A 26,762-nucleotide genomic window follows, 5' to 3' on the forward strand; every position below is an offset into this window, starting at 1 on the left:
CACGACATCCGTGTAATTATCCTTATATACTCATACCAAACCATGCTGAGATTAAACAATATATGGGCACAAACTGTCTGTCTTTTGCTGGACCAGTTTTGGGTACCTTAAATATCTAGACAGTCAAGTATTATATCTCCGATATAAAGGGACTGAACTTGTCTGAAACCACCGATTTCCATCTTTATCCTGGAAACCCGGTGGATGTCACTTTAGGAGGATTAGCGGCTGCTCTGAATATCTGCGATATGGCGAGTTAAGTATTGATTCATCTGTCCCGGAGCGGACGTGGTATTTCTCTGCCCTAACTTCCTATACAGCGATCTGTATATACTTTATGTAAGAGGTAATGTGACGGGGGAGTAAACAAAAACCTGACACATCGGAGAGTCCTCTCACACCTTAATCTCAGCTTATTTTATCACACTTTAGGGCAATTTGTGCTTTATCTGCTCCAGAGGAAAGAGAGGAGATTCAAATTTCCGTGTCACTACAACAGCCATTTTGAGCTCTGGATGAGGAGGACATCTTCTTGAGCTCTAGGTGAATAAATCAATAAGATCCTGCATGAAATTTATCCAGCGGAGATCTGCATAATAAACAAGCTTGAGCCCTTGTTACATTTGGAAATCTAAGAAAGTCTCTTATCCATATAGGGCTTTACCTCTGGATTGTTATGCTGGACTGTTAAATGTTAAAATTTGAGTGAGAACCATACCCTCTCTTAATGAATATGTGCACATTTCAGTGCCGAAATAATCACTACCCTCAACTAATAATCTTTACGCATCTGTACGTTAACCTTCTATATATTGCTGGGGATATTGTGGGAATTGTAAGATTGGTTTGGGTTACTCTCTGTAAATATTGAGAACAGCACAACATCTACACTAGAGCACAGTAATTACGTTAAACTTGTCATATAATGGTTTTCAATATTATGGGAAAACACAATTATGCAACTGTTGCCACGGCCAAATTGGAGCGATATGCTCATCAGTCCACATCAGCTTATTGAAGAGAAGAGGCAACTGCCACTCGAACCCCAACTCCTCCACCATTGCCTGATCTGCAGCCTGCTGAGATTACCCCCTCTTTACAGCAAGTATTACTAGCTATAGCTACTAGTGAAAAGAAGGTTACTGACAGAATTGGTGAGCTGCAGTGCTCTCCCTTATTCGCCATGATCTCCAAAAAAATGTGTGAGCAGATGGACGTGACTGAGCACAGGATCTCCTCATTGGAAGATTCTACCGCTCTTGGTCAGGATCAGTTAACCGAATTGAATGCTCAGATTACACAATGTAAACAAAAAATGTTAGATTTTGAGGGACGGCTCCGGTGCCACAATTTAAGATTTGTTGGTCTCCCTGAGAAGACAGAGGGACTTAATCCTGAGGCGTTCCTGGAAAGCTGGTTAATGCAAGAATTTGGGAGAGAGGCATTCTCTTCACATTTTACAGATGAAAGGGCACACAGTCTTCTACCACGGGCACCTCCTCCTGGCGCCCCTTCACGCACCTTCATAGCTAAGATCCTCCACTTCAAAGACAGAGATGCGATCTTAAGACTGGCACGTCAACAAGGCTCCCTTAAATACAATAATCATGGTATCTCTGTTTTTCCTGACTTTGCTTTGGCAGCCCAAAAAAGTAGAGCTTTGTTCAACCAGGTTAAAAAGAGATTGCGTGATCTGCAGCTGCCTTGTTCCATGTTATATCCAGCCAGATTGCGGGTGTTGGCGGATGAAAAAAAACCCAACATTTCTTCATTTCACCCAGCGATGTTGTGGATTGGCTCGACAAGAGAGTGTACCTGCGAAAGTATCGAATTCTTGAAGGAGATATGCTTAAATTTCTTATTCAGACCTCATTACATGATCTCCGGATCCTGTGGTTAACTGTTGTTTATTAATACACAAGTTACTTATTGCGCCCCCTTAGTGTTGATGTTGATATCAATATTAATATTAACTCAAAATGTTAAGGGCAAAGTTGGTTAGGTAAATATATTTGGGAGTGTGCTAGCCTTTAAAAGCCAAGCGACACTCCCTGGCCTATTAGTTAATATAGTCTAGGGCAGGGTTTCCCAAACCCAGTCCTCAGGGCTCCCCAACAGTGCAGGTTTTCTGGATCACATGTGACATATTTAGGACCACCTGTGGATCTGTTACAATGGGTCAGTCAGTAATGAATACACCTGTGCTCCAGCAAGGAGATATGAAAAACCTGCACTGTTGGGGAGCCCTGAGGACTGGGTTTGGGAAACCATGGTCTAGGGGTAATTTTTCTTTTTGTTGTAGGGATCCAAACATACTCTAATTAGTTAATTTAATGGGTAAGTCGGGTGGGTTGGGAAGATTTATTGTTTTTCATATTTATGTACAATTTTTGGCCGTACAGCTTTTTGTTGTACATTATTATCTGATGTATTGGAGAATTCAACAGAACAGGTTCGCTTCACTGTTAAACTTTGGGTTTTTCAGATACATTTATAATGAGAAATCCACTAGATGCGTATTAGTAATTTACATATGGGTTATTTTTGTTCTCATAATACTAATGTTGTATTTTCTTTTAGTCAACAATGGAATAGTTTTAAGGAATAATATCCTCAAATAAGTATTTCTCAAACACTGTCTTATCCTATTGTCAACAATTTCCTCCTGAATCGTTATGGCAGTAAGTAATCCTGCTATGGGTGGGCTCCGCTTACTCACCTGGAATGTCAGGGGTCTGAATGATAAGGTCAAACGCTCCTTGGTACTGTCCCATCTCCGGAAATATTCTTCAGTTGTTATTTGTTTGGTGAAAACTTATCTACATGGTAGCAAAATTATGGCACTGAAGAGACCATGGGAGGGATGGGTCTATCACTCCGTACACTCCTAATTCAAGAGGAGTTTCTCTTCTCATTAAAAACATTAGATTACTTACAATTAGACCCTTATGGTATATTTGCATTTTTGCGTGCTGTGATCGAGTCCTCCCCAATTAATATAATTGCTGTCTACATCCCACCCCCATATAATGCTGAGGTGCTTGGAAAAGCAGCATCTATCATGGCTCAATCTCCTGACACACCAGTTGTATGTATGGGCGATTTTAATAATGTCCTCGATCCTCGACGGGTGGAGGGAGATTTTGGAGCAATTGCCATCAAAACATACGGCTATTTCTAGGCTCCTTAATGAGATGGGACTTGTAGATGCTTGGAGATTGCGTTACCCAGATAAACAGCAATTTTCCTGTCAATCAACTACTTGTAATTCTGTCTCTCAAATAGATTTCAACCTTTTTTCCTCTAGATTGTTGTGCTCAGTGTCCTCAATAGAATAATTGTCAGGAGGCATTTCTGACTATTCTTCTGTAATAGTTGACATTGCCACAGAAAAGGGTATACGTTTCTGGAAGCTACATCCGGCTTGGTTGCAGCCAATGGCGACTGGTTCAGATCTTATATCCTTGTGGAAGGGATATTTTGGGGACAATAATGTTGGCAAATCAACACTTATATGGGATGCCTTCAAGTTAGAATTGGAACAACAGAGCAAGTATCTTAAATCTAAATACTTCCTTTCCCATACAATTGAAGATAGAGTTGGATGGTTGAGCGTGCAAAGTGAGTGGTCAGATTTTTTATTCAACAAGGCAAAGAGGCGGCTATTACTTACTAGACATTCCCAATACACTGGAGCAGACATGGGTAATAGTTATATGGCTTGCCTGGCTCGGGAGGTGCAATTCAATACATATCTGCACTCCATCCATCTTCCTAGGCGGTCTAATGAGGCTGCTGCTCTCCTGGATGCCCCCCCCCCCACAGCAGAAGAGGTGGAGTTGGCAATCACCTCGCTTCCCAATCACAAGGCCCTGGGAGCAGATGGCATTACGATTTAACTATATAAAAAAATTAAGCTTTTTTTGTCCCTCAATTTCTAACTCTCTAATAGATTACTGAAATCTAATACCATTTCTTCTTCAATGTCTGAAGCATTAATTGTAGTCTTACCGAAACCTGGCAAGGACCTCCTATATCCTGTTTCCTATCGCCCTATCTCGTTGTCAGGGTCAGATGTTAAGATACTCGCTAAAATTCTGGCCATCTGGCTTAATAATGTCATAAGTCAGATCATTCATCCACATCAGACGGGTTTTATGTCGGGGAGATCCGCTACCACTAACCTGCGGCGCTTGTATATGCATTTGCAAATGGCTCACGTCTCTGAACCGGGGGCTGCGGTGGTATCTCTGGATGCTGTCAAGGATTTCGACTCGGTAGAATGATTTAATCTCTGGGAGGTGCTGAGGAGGTTTGGTTTTGGACCTACATTTATTCAATGGATCCGAATGCTGTATCTCAATCCGAAGGCGCAAGTGTGCGTAGGTGGATATACTTCGGCCCCGTTTAGTCTTGAAAGGGGTACCCGTCAAGGTTGCCCACTCTCTCCTGCATTATTCGCAATAGCAAGTGAACCGCTGGCCTGCTTGGTTTAAGCTCATCCTGGTATACATGGCCTTCCAATTGGTCAAGCCACGGATATCATTGCTTTATAAGCAAACGACATACTATTATTTCTGTCGGATACAAGTGAATGTCTGGATAATTTATTAACAGTTGTAGATAACTTTGGCCATTATTCTGGTTTAAAAATCCTGCATGTTCCCAGTTCATGGTGTCCTCCCATCTGTGTTTCCACCTGGGATCTCTCTTAAATGGACGCTGCGTTTCAAGTACCTCGGTATCTGGATTACCCCTAAGTCTAAAGATCATATTAAATTAAATACAGATACCATCACGAATCACTTTAAGCACTGGACTCCCGTTGACTGTGACAGGAAGAATCAATCTATTTAAAATGATTATGCGACCCAAATATCTTTATGCCTTACAACACTCACCAATATATATCGCAAATCGTATATATTTCAATTCACTAATTCTTTACTCTCCTAATTCATCTGCAGTGATAAGCGGCACAGAATTACATTGAATAAATACGCTTTGTAAATATAAAAGGGGAGGGTGGCCTGGCGTTACCCAATCTTACATTTAATTATATGGCAGCTCAATGATCACATTTACAAGACATGTTATGCCACAGAGGATAGCACTTTAGTTGGTTTTCTTGGTGAGCGAGCGGGGCCGTTACTTTCCCCACTCCAGGTGCTTCTGATAGATTTACCTATTAGGTCTGACCCTCACATTGTGTCTCAGGCAATTAGGGTATGGAATATGGCACACAGGTTAATGGGGGATGAGGGCCTGGATCCAGACACTACAATTTGCACTATACTATGTTACCGGAACTGAATAAACTAAGTGATAATATATTTTTAAGCAAATATGGGGTGTCTGCAATAAGTCATCTCTATGAATGTGGGGTATTTAAATCTTTTGCTCAAGTCAGACAAAACTTTGGTTTACACAGACTGCATTTTACTGTCACTTACAGCTCAGACATGCTTTTCAATCGCAATTTGCTGGCTCGTCTCAAACTTCAAATTTCACCCATTGGATCTTTGTTACAAAATATGGGTGGGCGTTATCTTCACCGTGTATACAGAACTAAATTATCATTACGCATCTGATAGTCTACTTAAAGCAAAATGGGAATTTAATGTAGGGGTGTTAGAGGAAGAAACGTCCCATATCCTAAAAAGTTTGAAAAAAGACACGTCATGTATTCACTATCAACAAATACATTTATACAGATTACAAAGGGTCTATCATACTCCATGTTCACTGGCTGAGATTGGGAGAAAACATGACTGAATGCCCAAAGTGTGGGTCAACGGATTGCAACTTCTGGCACTTACTATGGCAATGCCCAAAAGTAAATGATTTCTGGACCAAGGTATGGGCATGTGCTTGTAATACGATGCATGGGGTTCCTCCTCTTACACCAAAGATATATTTATTTGGTATTTCCTTGGATCATAGAAACCCTCACAACCCTAGCCAAGGTTATTATATCCCGTACGTGGATGGCAACGGATGTCCCCGATTCACAGAAATGGAAAGCGCTCGTGAATTACACATGAAAGGTATATGTATACGGAAAGACATGCAAGACACAAATATGAAAATATATGGTCTCCCTGGTATTCCTCAAAATACAAAGCTACACAGGTCTGAACTAGACTATTTAAACTCGATTTCTCCAAATTGTCATCCTTCTCTTTATCTGTGCGTTAATTACTGGATTTAAAAAAAAAAAAAAAGACTATGGTCAGAAGTGTTTTTATTTAAAAACATTAAAGCTCATTTTCCAAAGTGCAAACGCTGTTTTAAAGCTACTTTTGAAAAAATTCACCAGATTTTACAGGTAAGTATTTAGATTTGCAGGCCCATCACTGCAGGAATGTAAACATTTGCACCCATAAACGGCAAGGAGATGGAGACATTCACAGAAGAACACTGAGTAGGTGTACGAGCATGCTTACATTTGCACCCACATGCAAAAATGACATTTCATTTTGCAAGATAAAATTTAAATCGGATAAATGAGCGGACAAAGTACATTTAGGGGAGAGCTCTCCAATATGCTGTTTGGCACACATTTTTTTCATGCTTTATTTTAAGATCAGGTCTTCTCCAATTCTTTTACCATAAAAAAAAAAAAAAAGTATTGCAACACTTCACATGCAGTCTAAGGAAAATCTGCTCATGTTGTATAGCTACAAACTGCTTATAATCCCCAAGGAAAACTACTGGTCCTTTGTCATGAGTCATTTGAAGAGCTAAATAAAACTTGAAAGAGAACACAAATTGTACACATCATTAAACCTTCTTAGGCAAGATTATGATATTACTCACATTCAAGAGATCTGCAGTTTCCTGATCACTGCCTGCTATATTCAATGAGTAAACTGCAAATTAAATGCACTGAGCTCCTGAACGCAAGTAACAAAACCACCATGTCAATCACATATTAGTGACATTTTTTGTTGTTGTCTTTTTAGATCAAATGTTTTTACTCAAGGTATTTAAACAGTACACATAAAAAAAAAAAAAAAAAAAAAGACAGTTAGAGTTCTTTGGGGGAATTCAATTGGCCGAGTTACTGTTAAAAGTAACGCAGCATGCACATTATTACCGTTATTCCGGTAATGGTGCACGTAATTACCGTTATTACGGTAGTTTTAACGAGGTGGTACTTCGGAGGGAATTGAATCCCCCCCTTAGTGTTCTAAGCTATATTATGGTATCTACATTATGGTGCAACAAAGCACTAAGACAGTCCTAACCAATCCGCACTGAATCCCACAGTAGGCAGTGACCCCTAAGTATGACATCAGGATGTCCATTGTGATCAACAGTATAGGGTAAAGAGGGGAGCAATCCAGATCCCTAGCAGATCCCACTTGATTTTGCCCATCGAAACCAGACTTTAAAAGTATTTTGGCATAGTATTCCTAGACTGATAAGTAAATCGTTCATGCCCTACAGCTTCATTAACCAGGGCTACCCAGCCACCAAAGTTGTTTCTGTCTCTGGCCAGCCGTACTCTAGCAATAATGACCTTAGCCAGAGCAAGAAGATTAATAACATATCTGGTCACACTCCTACCAGCAGTAGGGCCACTCCCAGTTCAAACACAGATTTTGAGGAACAACAGTGGAATACCAATGCCCGTATCACCTCGACCAGAAGTCTCCACCCACAGGGCAGCTCCAGAGCAGATGCCAAAAGGTAGCAGGAGCAACCCCACATTTTGGACAGTTAGAGTCAGCTCTAGCACCCATCTGCAGCAGCCTGTGCGGGGAGTAATATACTCTACATATTATGTACAGCTGCACTAGTCTGTATCTGGTGCAGGAGGTGGCCTCTAGCATTATCAAGCTGAATATTGTTTTTTTTTAGTGTAAATCATTTGTCAGTAGAAACCCATAAAGTGGCATTATAACCTACCATTTCTGCTATTAATATATCATCCTATACAACCAAATAACTGGCTTTTCCTACTGTATGCTTACCTTCATATCATCTGCAGCTATGAGGGGGGGAGGGGATCTACACATATAATATGCAGTATAAGTATTACAAATTGTCCTGCCCCATAAAAATAAATAATACACAAACCACTGCAATAACAGCATATCACTGTGGAACTAATCAAAATGGATTCCCTGGGTTCAGACATATTTCTTCAAAATCAGAGAAATGGAGAGGAAGAGAAAAAAAAGTTAAATACTTTGGAGAACCTCAATTCACAGCCAGCACCCACTCACCAAATGCTCATTCAGAACTAGCTAATCTGGACTGGTTTCCACTATAACATGGAGGACATGAGCAGGAGATCCCTCTTCCACAGTAAAAACTATACCCCAGGCTGGGCTGCACAAGCCTGGTAAAATCAACTGCGGAAGGGTGTGGTGGTGTTTGCAAAACATAACACCATCCTCCGTCCAAGAGGATAAGAGTTGGCTGTGGGAGCTCTTCCCAACATCCATCCTGCACCCGCTTCTGGACTGTGCAGGCGAGGATATTGAACACGATCTCGAATAGCTCTCCCCCTTCCATTACATTAAAAAGATAAAAAAAAAAAAAAAACACACATACAATTTTTAAATAAACTTTAATTGAATAAAATACTTGACTCTTGTTCACAACTTAATATAAAACAAAATGTTCGTTCCAAACCTGTCATAATCCAAAGTGGTAAACCTGAAAAAAACTCTCCTAAAACAAATGCCCACCTGCACAATGGTGTTGACCACTGCTAAATGGTCAACAAGATTACCCCAGCCAATCACACGTGTTTTCCCACACTGGTCATTTGTGATTGGCTGGTGTGAAGTGGCCAGTGTGGCTCTGATCATTTCATAATTGTTTCCTTCTACCACTTCACCAAAGATCAATAAAGACGTACAAAAATCTATTGATGTGATAAAAAGCCAATAAATGCTGCAGGCACATGGGAAACATGCAGGATCATTTGCAATACACTAATCTCCACCTCAAGTCAGAGCATTCCAGATGGGCTTTCTACATATAGCGCACATGCTGAAAACACCATTGCACTTAATGAGCCATTGATTATTTTCGACAGTGGTGAAATCATATTTCCTTAAATACATCAAAAGTGAGACAAATTGCATGGCTGAAAGAAAATTCCTGTGTGACTGAATAGAGTTAGGCCAATTAATTCACCAGGGAGGGGGTGGCAATTTTTCGCGATTTTGATCAATTTAAAACAGTCAGGAAAAATTACCTTTAGTAGACCACCCTATAACGAAAAGGTCCCCTTCCCTCTGTTGTTGTTGACATAAAATAAAAAGTCACCATTTATTGCTTATTCTACTCTAGGATTTGTGTCTACCACATGGATTTTACATGTTGATATATTAAAATGACATTTCCCACTTCAGTCCATTCCTCCATTTTCTCTAAAACATCATACCTTTTACGCTGTTAAAGGTCGAATTCTATAGCAGCCTGCAGTATTGTATGAAATGATCTCTTAAGTGTTTAATGAAGAAAAAGCTCATATATTAAATGTGGAAGACACAATCAATATGTAGCAGATAAGAGCCCCGAGTTTGGTTTAATTGATAGTGCCAGCCCAGGATGCATCAGGTGATTTTTAGCAGGATTGGAGGTTTTAAATACCTGCTTCGATTCCTTGTATGGGGATGGTAATTGGGAGACATTATGAGTTAGACAGCGTTCCCCTCGAGTAGACTGTTCCAGTCCCCCTCAAGGACTGATATTCAGGACCAGAATTGAGTGTTGCATCAAAGTCTAAGCCATTTGAGACAGCCTTGACCTCACAAGGATAAAAAGCACTTTACTACAGTGACAGCAGGGGTAGTGAGCAGTTACAGTGAGTGCTGTGCAGGGCTTAGAGTACTAGCGGGCAGCTGTGAAATGCCTTGTCCACCTAAGCAGAGAGACCAGGTGACAGACAGAGACAGTGTAGAGGGAGAGAGACAAAGTGTAGTGAGAGAGACAGTGAGGCAATCCCCAAGGTGAGCAAGTGTCAGATCTGATGCACACATATGCACCACTGTCTATATTATGTTTTATCTGTAAAATAGCTGGAAGAGTAAATAAAGGAGTGTGATTACATAAAGAGAGGAGGGGAGGGGAGAGGGGGAGGGCTGAGGTAGCCCAAGAGGTACATGCATATGTGAGAAGCACCCCTATCACACCAGTATAAAAGAGGTTACATTAAGAAAGAAGAAAAGCTAGAGACATTTAAGATATGTTTTTCTGGAGAGTCTGATACTGTTGATAAAGTTGCAAACTTCAAATTATTATAGTACAGCATTTTTCTTTTGAATTTTGAGACCATTTCAGCTTCACAAACTAAACCATATGCAGAAATGTCATGGTTACAGGTGCAGCAGAACACACAACCAATCCCTATGAAGGACAAAGAGCAGCATCCAGCACTGTATTATAGTAATCAAACACGCTATATAAAGTATGCAGTTATATAATAAATGCAATAGGTGGGTGCCAGATTTACAGGATGAATCAGTTAACGATACAAACTGCAGGAACTTCAATATGACAAAATCGAAACAAAGAAACTTCATCTTTAACTAAACAGCTGAATGTTATGTTACAAAAGTAAATGAACGAACAGTAACAATAAGCCATTGTTTCTAGTCCCCATACCAACTTCCGCTGTTACAAGCATTGTGGTAGCATTCTTGGAACGCACCTTGCTCTATCCACATGGATTTTCCGCAGGTAAATACCTTGTAAAAGCTCCAAAAAAACATAACTCTACTGGATGCCCGACCTTACTCATTCACTAAAAACATCTGCAACAAAATCTCTCAAATACCTTTATAAAATACATGAATTGGCCTTTTGGCAGCAATGTGAAATATCACGATGGAGATAATGGTTTTCTACAACAAGCCAGACATCAAGGAAAACGCATTACAATCTGTTCGGTGAACTGATTGACCACATTTGAACAATCAAACGGTTAATGCTGGCCACACACAATTTAGTTGTTCTATATATCATTTTCAAAAACATCAAGACAGATAACAGAATGTGGGTAACAACATCCGGGCAAAAAAACGGTTCAGAAAAGTCACTGACAATGTGTATACTGTAATCAACTGGTTCAACCCAGTTCTACTGCGACTGCTCCATGAAACAAACAGCAAGTTACTTACGATCTCAAGTTCATTAAAATGAGAAATAACATGTTAGGGGCATTTATAGAAATATCAACTCAAGAAACAAAACATAATTTAAAACTCTATGTATAAAAGCCATCTACTCATAAATGTGATACGTATTATACAGGGACTTAAAATTGTATATCAAATGATCTGTTATTTTTGTAATAATATGAGAATGAAGAGGCAGAATATGAATATGAGGCAGAGAATGAAATTCTGCTACTGGATACAGCTTTACTAAAACAGTAGTCTACGTATTGATTGAAGTCACTAAGGATATTAAGCAACCCTTTTCAGAAATATGGCAGCATGTATTGAATAATTAAAGCAAAATATGCTCTGACAATAAGCAACATATAAAAATATTTGTTTTCAATTTAAATACCACCTTAATGAAAAAATAAAACAGACAATTACAGTAATGCAGAAATGTTATTTTTTTCATTGATTTTTGTCAGTGAAATATAAAAACAACAATTAAGGTTGTATTAGAACAGTGTATTAGAATATCTACCTCTAAAAATGGATAATGCATCAGATAGTAAAAGAAAACATATTATGCAACAATATGTAGAAATTGAAATACCAATTTCTATATATTGTATTGTGCTTAATATGTTTTCTTTTACTATCTGATCCATTATCCACTTTTAGAGGTAGATATTTAGTTAACAATGAGGTTATTTCCCATCAAAATATATAATGAAAAACATGTAGGTTCCATGTGTTGATTGTCTCATGTCCACGTGGCAGAGCTGTCACTTCTGACAATGTCATTTGCAAGTGACAGTTAGAATTTCATCATAAGAACTGCTACTTTCTTAACTGGTCTCAATAAATTTGTCCCATAATGTTCAGTCGGCAATATTATAAAAGAAAAATATGGCCAAAGTGCAAAAGACATAGGTATTACGAGTTTAGTTTATAGTTTACTTAACACCACAAAACAAGGAATTAACATACAAGGAACAGTTTATTGTACTATGCTGTCAGGTTTATTAGTTGCAGGCTGACATAAGAACATAAAAACACACACTTACTTTTGTTCCTGCAAATGTTCCTCTGTGTTCTGATCGGAATCAGTCTGTAAATAGAACACAAAAATGTAGACATTGCTTTATGTTATTACAAAATGTACACTTCAATGATATGCATTAAAAACGAAACAGAAGTGACAAAACAGCTTTATTTTAAACCCATAGTTATATGTCCCAAAACAAAAACACATTACAATAATTTAATTTGAGTTCAAGAAAACTTCCTACCCCTATAGAATTGTTAAATGTATAGCAGTATGATCTAGGTCAGGCCTGTCCAACCTGCGGCCCTCCAGATGTTGTGAAACTACAAGTCCCAGCATGCCCTTCCAGCTATCAGCAGGTTGTCTACTGGCAAAGCATGCTGGGGCTTGTAGTTTCACAACACCTGGAGGGCCGCAGGTTGGACAGGCCTGAACTAGGTAAACTAACTTCTCTACCTTTGTGTAACACTTTCTAGTTAGGCACACCCTTCTCCATGTGGGGTTTTGCAGAGCTCAAGGCTGCATTGCTGAGACCTGCAGGTAGGTGACTAATAAGACTAGGGTTGTAAAAAGTTAGAAAACACTTTTAATATAATTGTTTTAAAGCTATTCTTAGGCTGTAAAAATCCATTACATTGATTTGTATGTAAAACTGTAAATCGAACCAGGAATATAAACAACTAAAAACCCTTAAAATAGTGGCGAGATTTGCTTTCTGAATAATTAATCCGCATTAGAACCACAGCAGAGTTTTGTGCCCACCGACAAAAAAAAACAACTATATTGATGATTTCCATACAAAAGAAAGTACAACTTATCTGTATTTGGCCAAACAATTCATGTGCTGATCAGTGACCAATTCTATCAGGCATAATATAACCAGTGATCAGAGCCTTTGACCACAAAATCAATCACTCAACACATGGAAAAATGTGACGCTCCGACATTACGCCCCCCACCTCCTAATCTGGCTCACTTTTCTGAAACATCTGGTTTCACAGTTTTGAATTGTTTCTTATTGTCTTTAGACCAACCATGAATCTTTTATTTCTTAATTTGAAAACTATCAGATAAATAAATTATTGCATGCACAGCAGTTTTGTTTTTTTAGCAAGCACAGAAATCATTGTACTTTAATAATTATCATTCTGAAATCCCGAAACCATAAAAGACTTGTGTAATTTGTCAGGGCTGTGTTGCTGGGGACCGGCTGGGCTTGCCTTACCACTGTCCCCTATTCTTCATCCCAAATGTGCCAACTAATCGCAGTACGAGGGGCCTTTGCTGCTGCCGCCACTAGGCTCCTTCACAATCACTTAGGACCACCTCTTTCTGGGTAATTCTTGCTGCTAGTGTACCCCCTTGCTCGGCACCTGGGTTAGTAGACCTGACCTCTTGCCTTCAGATCAGTGTTACTGTGGATGGTTCCCCCTGGCCTATCACACTGACCAGAACTGAAGGTAGTGGGCAGAACGTTGGTACTGAATGCTGGGTCCCAACCTCAGAACAGCCGGATAACGGATTAGAATGGTCTAATCTGTAGGTCACAGAAATTACAGCACAGGCAAATAGTTGCCAAAGCAGAATCTTGAAGAAGTGATTAGCTCAGGAAGTCCTAAAAAGGAGGTACTGAGGTACTAGTGATATCCAGAAAATACAGATGGTTCAATGCTAATACATGGTCAAACAGTGCACTTTTTATACAGATTTACAGAGATACATTTGGCAGGAACTAATCCAACATACTGCCACTCTAACCAATCCAGGTGCTTCATGGCTTCAAGCAGCCTGCCCATAAATCAGTCTGGAGGAGTTTAAAACCTCTTTACATTGCGACTATGTCTGAGGTTTTCTATTGTACCATCAGGATGTAACATTTCTATAATCTTGTTTTGAATACAATTTAACTTGCAAAATTAACATTCATCTGTGATCACTTGCATAGGGAGTCTACCAGCAAGTATAATAACATGACATACTGTCTCAGAATACATTTACACACATACCCTTATAAAAAAAAATAGGTACATTTGCAATGATATACAGAGGTTCACTGCACTGCTAATTAAAATAAATATCTACAATAAGTTATTTCTACATGATCCAGCCACAGATTACATTGTATATATGCTGTAGTGTAGAGCATCATTGTAGGGTGTTAGAGTAGATACAGTTGCTGCTTCACAGCGTTGCGGCCATGCGTTCTCGTCTGACTGGGGCACTATCTAAGTTCCATTGGGGAAGTCTTGTGCTTCATTCAAAAGCAACATTGTAAACCTAAGCTATATCTCAATGTTTCTTTTGGAGAGAAGAGCTTTTTTCTGACTACCCCTCCATGGATGCCATACTTGTAGTCTTTGCTATTGGTAGAGTCATGACCTTTAACATTTACCATTTCGACAGAGGCCTGTAAAGCCTGCATGCAGCTTTAAGTGTTTTTAGGATTTCTCACAGCATCATACAGTTTTATCATTGGATTTGAGAGGCTCAATCCTGGGAAACTTGGCGACTGTCATCATTGTTCTCCATTTGTAGATAATCTCTCTTACACTAGTACTTGTAAAGGATGTATTATATAACCTGTTTGGAACTTAGGGTTTTCAAGTCATTTTGAGCACCGCGCCTAAATTACATTTAAAAATGACCCCTCTTACCCAACACTAATCCTGGTACTTCACTCCTTATTAAATTGTTAACCAGTGCCCCTTACAATTACTGTATGAAAAAAGGCTCAGTGATCATGTCAATGTGAATGTGAATGCCATAATACCAAACAGCAGATATAAATATTTACTTTTTTCCTTTGTGGATTTAAGAACTGTATTGATACAGAGTTTTCGATGTGTAGCTCATTGTAGTCTAATCACAAATAAAAAACTGAGGACTACAATTCCCAGCATGCTCCCTTATTCACTGCATGTTCATCTTAACGTTTGTTTTTTAGTTTTTAATCTGTAGCACTGTAATTCTTTGGGATATCCATCATTATCTTCTCACTGCTGTACTGCGTTGTCTGACAAGAAACAGACAATGCAGCTTTAACTGCTGGTCATTTAAATTGACCAAGACAGCAATGAGGAAGTGAACGCAGTACATGACAAGTTTCCATTGCTTTCTAATAGATTTCCAAATACACAATATACTGTTCTTCCAAGCCAAGTTGCTGGATGGTTCCAGTCACAGTATTACATAAATATATATATATCAGCCAAAGAGGAACAATGTAATAATTTTATTACAACAGTGTGTATACAGTTTTCATAGAGAACACGGACTTGTCCAAGAGGGGAAAAAAGAAGAAGCAGCAAAACAACTAAATTCAAATAGGAAACCAGCATTGCTTAGGGTTCCTTCATTTACAGGAAGTGGCTTCACATTTTTAACTAAGAATAAAGATAAGCTGTATGATAGACTTGACCGTAAAACTGTCCACATAGTCATTTGTATGATAAATGTGCATATGGAATGTGCGGACAGCTTTTAAATGTTAAAGCGACCTCAATCACCACAGGGCTTTTAAGCCTAACATGCACATTGGTTTTAATCTTTGGCGAAACTCATGTTTACTCTTATACAGTACAGAGGATGCCTGGCCATACAGTTCTCATGAGAAGCTCACAAACCTGCTCAATATACTCTAGAGCAGTGGATTCCAAACTTTTTCAGTTCGAGGCACCCTTAGGGTCTCCATAATTTTTTCAAGGCACCCCTAAGCCAAAATAATTACCAAGTAGTCCCCCCCCGCCTTGCTTACCACTGGCCCTAGCCGAGGCACCCTTGTGAGATCGCCGAGGCACCCCAGGGAGCCTAGGCACACAGTTTGAGAACCACTGCTCTAGAGTCTCTTTATTCTAGATAGCAAAGTCATGCAAACATTTTCAACACACCCAAACCCAAAAAATATATAGCAGCAGCACTATAAAGCAGACACATTTTAATAGAAACATTTATCTGCGCTGCGGAATTAGTAGCGCTATATAAATAGTTGATGATTATGAAATGTGGTGTGTGTGTGAGCAAATAGCGGAATCAGATGAGGGTCAAAAAGGAGAAACTGTAGTCATTAAGTAAGGAATAAATAAAAAATAAAGTTGTCTGAATGCAGAATAATCTGGTGTTCTATAAAGGACGATAACAATAATAATAGTGCAGAGTGTGCAACAAGATTAGTAAAATTGCTTTGCTTTTGCATTAACCTACATAGCAAGGGTATACCCATTAAGTAGTAAAATATGATTTTCTGCAGTGAAGTGTTTTATTCTACTTACATCAGAATTTCCCTGATCTATTTGGTGTTAACGAGATAGAAAATAAAATATGTTTTCTCTAGTGCCGTGTTTAAATGCTACTGAAAGCGATCAGAACAAATTACAGGCACAAAATCAGCAAATGCTCCTTCCTGCCTAAGATACAGGCGGACGATCAGCTATCCAGAGTGAAATTCCCGCTGCTCCCACTGCAGCAGCCAATCATAAGAGCTCGAGCGACATACGACTGGAGCTCCAAAAGGATCAGATGGTTTTAACTGACTGACATATCAGATAGAGAACAGCAGAGAGAGAGGAGCTGCACGCTGAGAGTCGACTGGTATAGATGATCTTTCACAAGCAGAGGCAGCAGGAGGACCGCAGAAAGCCATGGCCAGTGAGAAAGAAATAGGAGAGAAATCAGCTGACCAAGGAAGAGATTGAAAGAGGGAGAGAGGAGCCATGGAGAACAGTTACAGGGGAGTGAGTGAAGTAACTCACAGACATGATGCAAGTGGAACAGTAAAATGACACAGAAGTGTTTGTGAGAGGCTTATATAAAGAGGAGACAGAGATAAAAACACAAACGGGGCAAGTCAGTGGAGAAGTATGAAGATAAGGGACAAAGGGAGAAAAAGAAGGAGTTAGAGGTATGGTGGAATGACTACCAGAGGGACCGGACAAGAAGGGGAGATCACCAGAGGTACAGGACTCAGATATAAGACAGAGGAGGGATTTAAGGAGGAGAATGAGAGTCAGGTATAAATAAAGAGTGGATAGCAAGTAGGACAGGGAGAGTAAATAGGTGACAGAGACGGGGATAGAAAGATTAAAGTTATAAATATATATTACTCAGATGATCGACTAATAGAGAGGGCTAATTAGTTGGGTATTAACATTGGAGGGAGGGAAAGTTAAAAGGAAGTGTAGAGAACAATGTGGTCATAGGTACAAAGGATAGTGAGGATTGAGTAGAGAAGTGACAATGATACAGTGTCAACTACACTAACAACACTATGCAATAAAGTAACCATCCAGGAGTTCAGGAAAACACTTGGGAGAGGGACACCAGTATGAAAAGATAAAAGACCAGCAGGGCATCTCCAGCTGTCTGCCAGGAGCAGATATACCATACACGGACTATTGCATGCCAGCAAACTAAGTTCTGGCCAGGTGAACACAGGCAAGGTACAGAGGAGAACAAGGAAAGAAAAAAAACAAAACACTAATAGCAGTTACTATAGTGCACTAGTTACAGCTACTAATCTCTGCCCACTACAGCTCCGTCTGGACTACTATTGGGTCTAAGACCACTCCTCCCTATGTGATAAACTATCTCATGAAAGAGGAACGATATAGTTGCGTAATAGAAAAGGACAGAGTCCAATTGATTCATTTTGGTTTTAAGGTAATTTGAAATAATGATGTTATAACTAAGGTAACAATATATAAAACATATATGCTGTTCAGAGAATTTGTCTAGAGAACATTGAATAAGTGGATTACTCTGACGTAATTTATCAAGACCTTGAAGCTGTTGGAGTAATTTATACTGTACTTAATAAGCATTACATCATTTTTTTGTTATCAAATTTCCTTTAAATACCTATAAAAAAAAATAAATCTATTCTTTCCATTTTCATCCACGCCAATAACACCAATCCTCCGAAAGATAGAAAATCCAGCAGTGCTGATCGCAGTCTAACCTAAATTAATGTAAGATCTTCAACAAAAACAAATATATCTTTAATGCAAATAATTAGAGATTTCTTTTTATGAATTTTTGCATTGACAAAAGATCTTTAGGTTAGATTAAGATCAGTGCTGGTGGATCTCCTTTCTTTCTATGTCTTGTTTATTTGAGGCTTTGCAGTGCCTTAAACCTCCAGCTGCACACAATCTCAACATTTATTTTTTATTATTTTGATGTTTTATATATGTATTACTGTTTTTTGTGTCCCTTATATATATATTTAGCGCTATTTCATTACTATTTCTGTTAATCTTGTAAAAGTGTGAAGTTATTGGGGTCATGTCTCAGGCAGGGAACGATCAGACACCATCCAACACCAACTGACTATAGTATCATACTTCATCGTCATTTATTTATATAGTGCCACTAATTCCACAGCGCTGTACACAGAACTCACATCAGTCCCTGCCCCATTGGAGCTTACAGTCTAAATTCCCTAACATACACACAGACTAGAGTCAAGTCGATAGCAGAAAATTAAGTTTGGATTGTGGGAGGAAACCCACACAAACACGGGGAGAACATACAAACTCTACACAGATAAGGCCATGGTCAGGAATTGAACTTATGACCCCAGTGCTGTAAGACAGAAGTGCTAACCACTATGCCACCGTGCTGCCCATTTTTTCTCAACATTGCAGGATACACACAGGACAGTTACTGTTCAGAGTGTCAATAATAAACTACATCCAGTTGATTGTCCGGATCACTTCTGTCTCCATTGCAGCCCAGCATGGTCAGAAGATAAGCAGGGATTATCATCGGGAAAATCACGGCCACTTTCAACCCATATATATTGTGAAATCGTGCCAATTGGCTGGTTACAAACTGTGATATTGCAGTGTGTGGGTACCTTTAAATAAGACATTTACTAGCACATGGCCACTTTAGCACAAAGCAAAAACAATGGAACAGCAGCCACCTAAGGAAATGTTTTGTGAAATTATTGTTTATTTGCAACATTATGAGCAGTTAATGAATATAATTTTAGTACAGCTACTTGTTCTGCGGTTAGTAGTAAGATTTCATAACATACTATTAAATGCCATATCTAACACATGCAAGCGACGCTTCAAACCTTTTGTTCATGCTCTCTAGCAGCCATGTAGAAGAACAATGAACGCAGGCTTTACTCCTTGTGCTGGTATTTAGGGAGTACATCAAGGATTTAGCATCTGCTCTCGCCCCTCCTCTGGTAGCTGGAAGAGAAGTGCAGTAATCGTGCTGCTCCCTTTGTGTGACAGCTTGTTCACAATTACATAGAGACACCAATAATGGGGTTGTTAGCTCCTTAGCTACAACCATGGTGCACTCGCCATCTTCACTCTGGTAATCTGATCATGCAAACAGCTCATCACTACTGTAATGAACAGGACACAATGAACAAGCTAGATGAATGACTGTCTACTTTTACAATGGGCTGCACACCTCTAACAAGGGTCATGTTATGGTCAGGGAGTTACAGAAAGGTCATGGAATCCTCCTAGCAGAGACAACTAACCACAGAAGATGCCTGCAGACAACTATATTTCATCACTTAACATCTACTTATAAAGCACCAGCAAATTCCATAGCGCTTCACAATTGGGAACAAACACAGTAATACAACAATACGGGGCAATAAAGCCAGAGGCAAGCAGGCCCTGCTCCCAAGCTTACAATCTATATTTCGCTCAGACTTCAATAGTCTGCATATCCGTTCCTAACGAGAGTTATTTCAGCTTACAGCAATTAAAAATGTATTAGCACAAAGGGTAGCTAATTGGGATTAATACAAAATAAAACTAATAAATCTAGGATTATCATCCACAATGTTTAGCAAATATAAATGCTAATCTTTTATTTCCTTTTAAACAGTCCAGAACCCTGCTGTATTATTATTGGCCATTCGACACAAAAGTGTATTTGTTTCAGTCTATGGCGAGTAATCTGAAATTACATCAGACACCTTTTCCAAAGCAATGACAAAAACTTGGAAAGTGACGATTTGGTCAAGATAGCTCAACCTTCCTCGCACAGACAAAAGTCGCCAAGGCACTAAATTGCAATGAAGAAACAGACCCCTTTCAGTGCCAATGGAAAGAACAAAGTTCTTTAACAGTGCACACAATAAAAGTAAATGCACAAAAGGACATCTGCTTTGGGGAAAAAAAAACTCTAGTGGAGAAATTGAATACCTGAAACACTACTTAAGTCCTCACAATTACACATTGTGTTTATGAATGCATACAACGTGTTTGCTATACATTTAGACGGTATTGCAAATGCATTTAACCTTTTATTTTTTAAATATGCGTCTGTGGCAAAACAGGAAATTGTTGTTGAAGGCTAAAGCATATATACATGTTTCTTAACTGCGTCTCACTGCGTTTCCAATTTGCAACTTTTCAGCTGTGTTCGCCTGCTTCTAATACACTGTACTAGAACAATATACATTAAAAAAAATGCATCGTAACAACTTTAAGGCACAAAGGTAAATAACTCTGTATGGTCTCATTTGATACAATGATTTTTTATTTCCAGAGTCTTTTAATTGTGCTAAACTTATGTCACAATTCTGCGTTTTAAGATGCATTGGTAACACCAGTGTGTACATAGTGGCTATCGGATGTCTAAGACTAAGTAAAACAAGTCTATCCCCACCCTGCCATAATCTTATCTGGCAGAATGTGGGTGCTGTAGGCTGGCTGGGCTGGGCTGGGCTGCACTTACTCTGTTCCACTCCCAAACTAGGTGAAACGAAGGTGTTATGCCAATATGTGTTTTCCACAGGGTACTGTAAATTTGTATCCCTGGTCTGCTGGGGAAAGCGGAGACATTCATATTTTTCTCAATCCTTGCAGAGGATGCAAGAATACAACACATCATAGAATAGATTTTCATTCTAAATCAACTGTATATATTTTATAGCTCTACAGGTGGAATTCGATTGCAGGTGATGTGGAGCGTGGACATCACAGCGATGTCTGGCTGCGCACACTGGCAGCCATTATAGTAGGAATCTCCACGCATATTTCTGCATACGTCTATGGGGTGCGAGAAAAAATGTACAGAGATTCCTACCATAAAATCAGAGCAATGGGTCTCTGTGGATGTTCTGGACACACACACACACACACACACACACACACACACAGCGCTGAATTGCACCTTCCCCCACAAGTAGGCTGCAGAAAACTTTAACGACCACGGTCATACTACAAAAAAGGAACTGGGGAAAGTACATCAACAGTCCACACATAACCTTTAAACAGGCCATTCAGAATGTCTGGTTAACAGGCGGCCAGCACTTGCTTATTGCAGCCTTGTTGTCACTAGACCTGTACAATAACTGTACCTGTACTATATTATTTATATGCACAATTCACCAGACACAGTGCTACAACAATATTTCATTCTTTGGATACAGTCCAGCTAGAACATAACTGGTTGCTGGCAAACCTATGCACTCCAGTAGCAAGTCTGCACCTTGTCAAATAAACAGTTACTGGACTATTCTCACAGCACTGCCAGGATTACATGGTCACAACTGGACAAATACCAGGAAACAGGTAGCCCATATACTTTTCTAGTCAACAAATGGAAGAATGCATCATTGCACATATGTCACTCAACTCTTAAAACCCATTGTATGACGTAGCATGGAATTCACACCAACTCTTTATGTTTGTTTCTAAAAGTATTATGGAGGGCAGCACAGACATCCAAAGGGCAATCTTAAAATATAATACTGTACTGTTACAGATATACCAATTTAAAGGGACCTCAACGTGGAACAATGTAGGATGTGCAAGATGCAGTACCACTGTTTTGAGCATTTAACTGGATCTGTTGACATTTCCATGCATGAAAGTTTTTGTGCATAATTCTAACATAAAAATCAGCAGAGGTCATTATACATCACGGATGCTCCTCAATAGTCCCAATCTCAAGATGCACACCCCCTTTTCACACATTAAAATTGTACTTTAATGGACAGAGGTGGAAAAGATCTTAAGAGGTGCACCGTGCAATTGTAAACTCCACAACAAACTGTTTACCCCATTACTACAACCAATTTAAAAAAAAAAAAAAAATTAACTCCTAAAATAATGCTCCATTTATCCCCATATATGCCTTATAATGAGACGACAGTGGGTATATATGGATATTGTCTTTATCACTGGTAGCAATTTGGGATGTAGGGCGTTTTATTACGTTGCTTTGTGCTGCAAAAGAGGGCAATTTCAATGCATCCAACTCCTCCCATCTACAAATGTGCGCATTTTCCTCCGCAAACCTATGAGCCCCACCGTAAAGTTAGGCACACTTATGCAAACCCAGACACATGGCAAGAGCAAAGGGACTCTTATCTTTAAGTGGCCTGCAATAGCTACTTATTTATAAACACAACAAAGGGGAAGAAATGGTTCTGTACTTACATATCACTACATAGAATATGTAAAACAAATTTTATGCGAACATGAGGAACACTGATTCTTTAATGAAAGCTATGTCATCTATTTTTAATTTTGTGTCCCTTTAAATGTTAAAAATGCATCTCCTGTGCGAACAGGATGACTCATGGGCCAGCTTAATTCAATTCTGGCAATAAGACCTCACTTGTTTTTATAAAAAGAAGCATACAGCCATTATTATTTTACAGTCTCTGTGTATAGCTTCCCTTTGCAGATCTCTTAGGTGATCCAAGCACAGTTGGCAAAGAAAATTGTAAAATTCTTAAAAAAGCAAACAAAGAAAAACACAATTTCATAGTGACGCTGACAGCAAATCCTACACATTCCAAGACAAGAGGCTGCTTCACACGTAGACCTTATTGTTTTCCAGCGAGGATACCCCCTTTTGTTTACAGAGGAAGCATCCTGGAAGTATATTATCACGTGAAATGCATGGTATTACTGTATTACAGATACAATTACACACAGTTTAAACCAAAAACCATTACTATAGCCAAACTGTCACATCTCAATAAACTTATTTTCAGTGCACTGCCCATAAAACAAAAATGCAAAAAAAATACATATATGCCAAATTGTAATTATTTGGAGCAGATAGTAAACACTGTTTCTCACCTGAGTAGGAAGCATAAGCTCAGCATCTTCGGCTTGCCACAGCTCCACCATGCTGGGGACAGGCTCGATCACTAGAGGTTGCACAAAACAAAAGAGCTCATTTTATTTCTATCATTAGGACAAGAGAAATACACCAACAAGGCCTATGTCCATGCACACATTGATAGCAAATACCATAATCTCTACCTAGCATGTTTGCATGGGTCAATAAGGAAACCCTGTACAAAACATGTGCCAAGAGAGTGATGTATACAAATGGTTACTAGGTGCTGAAACAATATCCAGGAGTTGGGATGGCAGAAGATATGACCACAACCTTCTTTTTGTTTATACCTGGTGGTATCCCAACCCCTGGAAACATAGCTTCCCTCATGTGGAGGTGCCCAAGCGCCCAGATATGCCAGCTCCTGAACCACTGACATGCACACGCTGCACATGAACAAAGCAAAACAAATGGGGTGCACGAGTTTGCAGCCAACACAGCCTGGTCTCTTTATCTGCCCAAAACATATCCAAGAACCTAAAAAGAGGCCCATTTCCTCTTCTCCACAGCGCGATCCGACTCCTCCTTCACCCCATGAAGCAGCAGGGCCCCTCCAGCAGAGGACAGGCACTAGAAGAGGTGCACCCACATTCTCTATTGTGCATCTATTCCGTGGCAGTATCGCTGCCCCTCACCTTGCCCCCCTCCCTGCCGAAAGCAGGGCAACAGAACGTGGAAGACCCCCAGCATTATATTGACGGCTGTGGCAGCACAGCAGTGACTGCCCCTGTGAGGGAGAAGCAGCCCCGCCATCCTGCTGCTGTTTCTCGGGCTCTGTGCTTTGCTCGGGTGTCAGCAGCAGCAGCAGAGCGGGCGGCCCCCCCGTGCACACGTGGGGCGGTGTGTGTGTGAACGCGCCCCTGGGAGTGTGTGCGCTGGAGCTGTCACTGCCTGCGTACACCGCTGGGCGGTGCTGGCCATCCCTAACAAAGACCCAAAGGCTTGTGCCTGGTGCCAGCCCCAGACAATGTCAGTCAGCTAGTGCGAGATCCCCAGTCACATATAATTACTAGAGAGCAGCCTTACTCATACGGCTAAATAAGCTTATAAATATAGCTGTAATGTATAATTGGGAAATCGTCTATTGTCAAGTGAGGCATGCAGCCGCCAAGGGAGCACAGGGGACAATTGGAATAATGTTTCCTTGGAAACGTTACCATGTGCCAAGGGCGCAATTGCCATGCTTTAGGGTATTTCTCATTGAGCTGACAATGATTTCACTTGCATTGACATTGGAAATATAACAGTAAAACAGATGTATCAGGCTAACCCCAATACTCAGTAGTAAAATAAAGGTAAATAATTATACATGCAACCATTAGTCATGATCTAATAATGTGGTATTAGGGGAAGTATCGCTATTTTGAATATCTCATAATTGAAGTTGAAAAAGGAGACGCCCACATGATATGAAATTTTCTCATGGATCTGGAAAAGGCTACAAATCACACTCCTGCAAAGTGGCTGGGGGGCATTTCATCATCACCATTTATTTATATAGCGCCACCAGTTCTACAGCGCTGTACAGAGAATATTTGTCATTCACATCAGTCCCTGCCTCATTGGAGCTTACAGTGTATTATTATTATTATTATTATTATCTTTTATTTGTTAGGCGCCACAAGGTATCCGTAGCGCCGTACACAGTACAAACAGTGGACTATACAGGGTGAAACAGTACAGAACAATAAACAAAAATACCAATACTTCAGAAGCTCCACACAGGCTGATACAATAAGCATGGAGTAGAAGAACAGGTGAGGAGACAGGAGGGAAGACGGCCCTGCTCATGTGAGCTTACATCCTAAGGGAGGTTAGACAGAACAGGCACAAGGGGAGCCAGAAGAGAGACGGGAGAGCGAGTGGAGGAGGAGAGGTGGTTAAGTGGATGGTTGGTAGGCTTTACGGAAGAGGTGAGTTTTCAGTGCACGTTTGCCTTTACAAGCCAGCGCCGCTTTAAATTTTAGCTGTAAACTCGCCGATTTCCAGCGAGTTGAAAAAATCAGAGTATAATACATTTACCCCCTGGTGGTGAATGTATCAAGCTTAGTTTTCTGGCAGGTTTGAAAAAACAATCAGATTCTAGCTATCATTTATTTAGTACATTCTACAAAATAATAGCTAAAATCTAATTGGTTGCTATAGGCAACATCTCCACTTTTCAAACCCGTCGGAAAGCTCTCAGCTTGATACATTAACCCCTTGGTGTCTAAGGAGTGGGAGATTACATGATCTTACCTGTTTTACCCCCTTGTACTTATAGGTGTTTGATTTCCAGATTAGGGTTTGTTTGTTTTTCACTCTGAGTTTTTGTCATGTGAATAGAGGTGAGATGGATTTTCACATAAAGTTCATTGGCCTTTATGGAGAGACATAGATATATTACATGTGTCCAACTTATTAAAGCAAATGACAGAACAGAGATGTGCAAAGATCTCTATGTAACTGTTCTCTTCCATTCATCTTCCAATAATGGGATGAAGGAGGGACAGGTTAAAAGATGCCTGTGTGTAAACCTCAACGAAATCCAGGTTAGGAAGCTATTCCAGCTTTCCCAGTTACTTCAGGGTCTGACTTTCAGGATCATCCTACTTACATAACTAATAGATGCATAAATCCCAGAAGTTTGGCCAAAAGGAGTTTGTCAATTGTAATCTAGCTAGTCTGCATTTTTTTTTTTCAAACTCTATTATAAAGTATAAATAATGTATTAGTAAAATGTTTGGTTGTCCGTCAATTTTCCTAAAATTATTAGTAAAACATATTTTCAAGGGCTGGCAACAATGGGCTGTTCTGAAGAGACTACAATACATGGGAGCTCTATTATGACTGTTTTGACTCTACTTGCGGATGTCAAATGAGGGCTGACTGTCACCACTGAAATGGTACCACCAGCACTCCAAACATTCTCCATGCAGAGCTTACTGGAGATTTCATAAGTTTGTTAGATACTTCACATGTATAGGACGAATCCCACACTTCTGTGAGTCAGGGGGGAGATGATACCAATATAGAGAAAATAGTCATTGTGCCCATGTACACAGTGGTGTACAAGGCTCCAGGTTTGTCAGCTCTTGTGTCTCTTTTGTTATCAAGCTTTGGCTTCAGTTCGGTAGTGGAACCTATAGAGTCTCCTCATCCTTTCACTGGGCTACTCCAGAAACTCCATAAAACATCCATTTAATAAGCATAGTAATATGCTCCTAAGAGTGGACACCTGACCGCTGTCAGGAGCTACAGTAGTGTTTTTCATTATCAATTAAGGATCTGCCTAACTGGCAATGTGTTAATAAACAGAAGGAGTATTCTGATTACTTTTCTATAATTGATATATCAGAGTTTTTTTTTGTTTTTTTTAAATGACAGGATTACAGTGCTTGTTATTTACACCAAGAAGCTGACTAAACTGTATTTCTAGAAAGAACTGGAACAGAAAAGCATGAATATATTTTAATATACAGTTGTTAAAAGAT

At 39.7% G+C, this 26,762-nt stretch overlaps 1 protein-coding gene across 3 annotated transcripts in view; it reads right to left on the reverse strand.

The window, feature by feature from the left end:
* The window catches only part of TMEM131L (transmembrane 131 like), a 96,240-nt gene extending 72,105 nt beyond the window's left edge, over positions 1-24,135 (reverse strand). Inside the window, exons 1-3 of one of the 3 annotated variants that reach the window (XM_075198542.1) lie at positions 23,925-24,135; positions 23,247-23,317; positions 12,194-12,237 (exon numbers count right to left, since the gene is read on the reverse strand). In XM_075198542.1, coding sequence (XP_075054643.1) covers positions 12,194-12,237; positions 23,247-23,317; positions 23,925-24,042 — 233 coding nt within the window. In that variant the 5' untranslated portion in view covers positions 24,043-24,135. Of the gene's footprint in view, positions 1-12,193; positions 12,238-23,246; positions 23,318-23,766; positions 23,886-23,924 lie in introns of those variants that run through there. The other 2 variants (XM_075198532.1, XM_075198551.1) reach the window with 2 other exon arrangements.
* Between the last annotated feature and the right edge of the window lie 2,627 nt (positions 24,136-26,762).

Source organism: Mixophyes fleayi, chromosome 1 (genome assembly GCF_038048845.1).
Source record: "Mixophyes fleayi isolate aMixFle1 chromosome 1, aMixFle1.hap1, whole genome shotgun sequence".
Taxonomy (NCBI): domain Eukaryota; kingdom Metazoa; phylum Chordata; class Amphibia; order Anura; family Limnodynastidae; genus Mixophyes; species Mixophyes fleayi.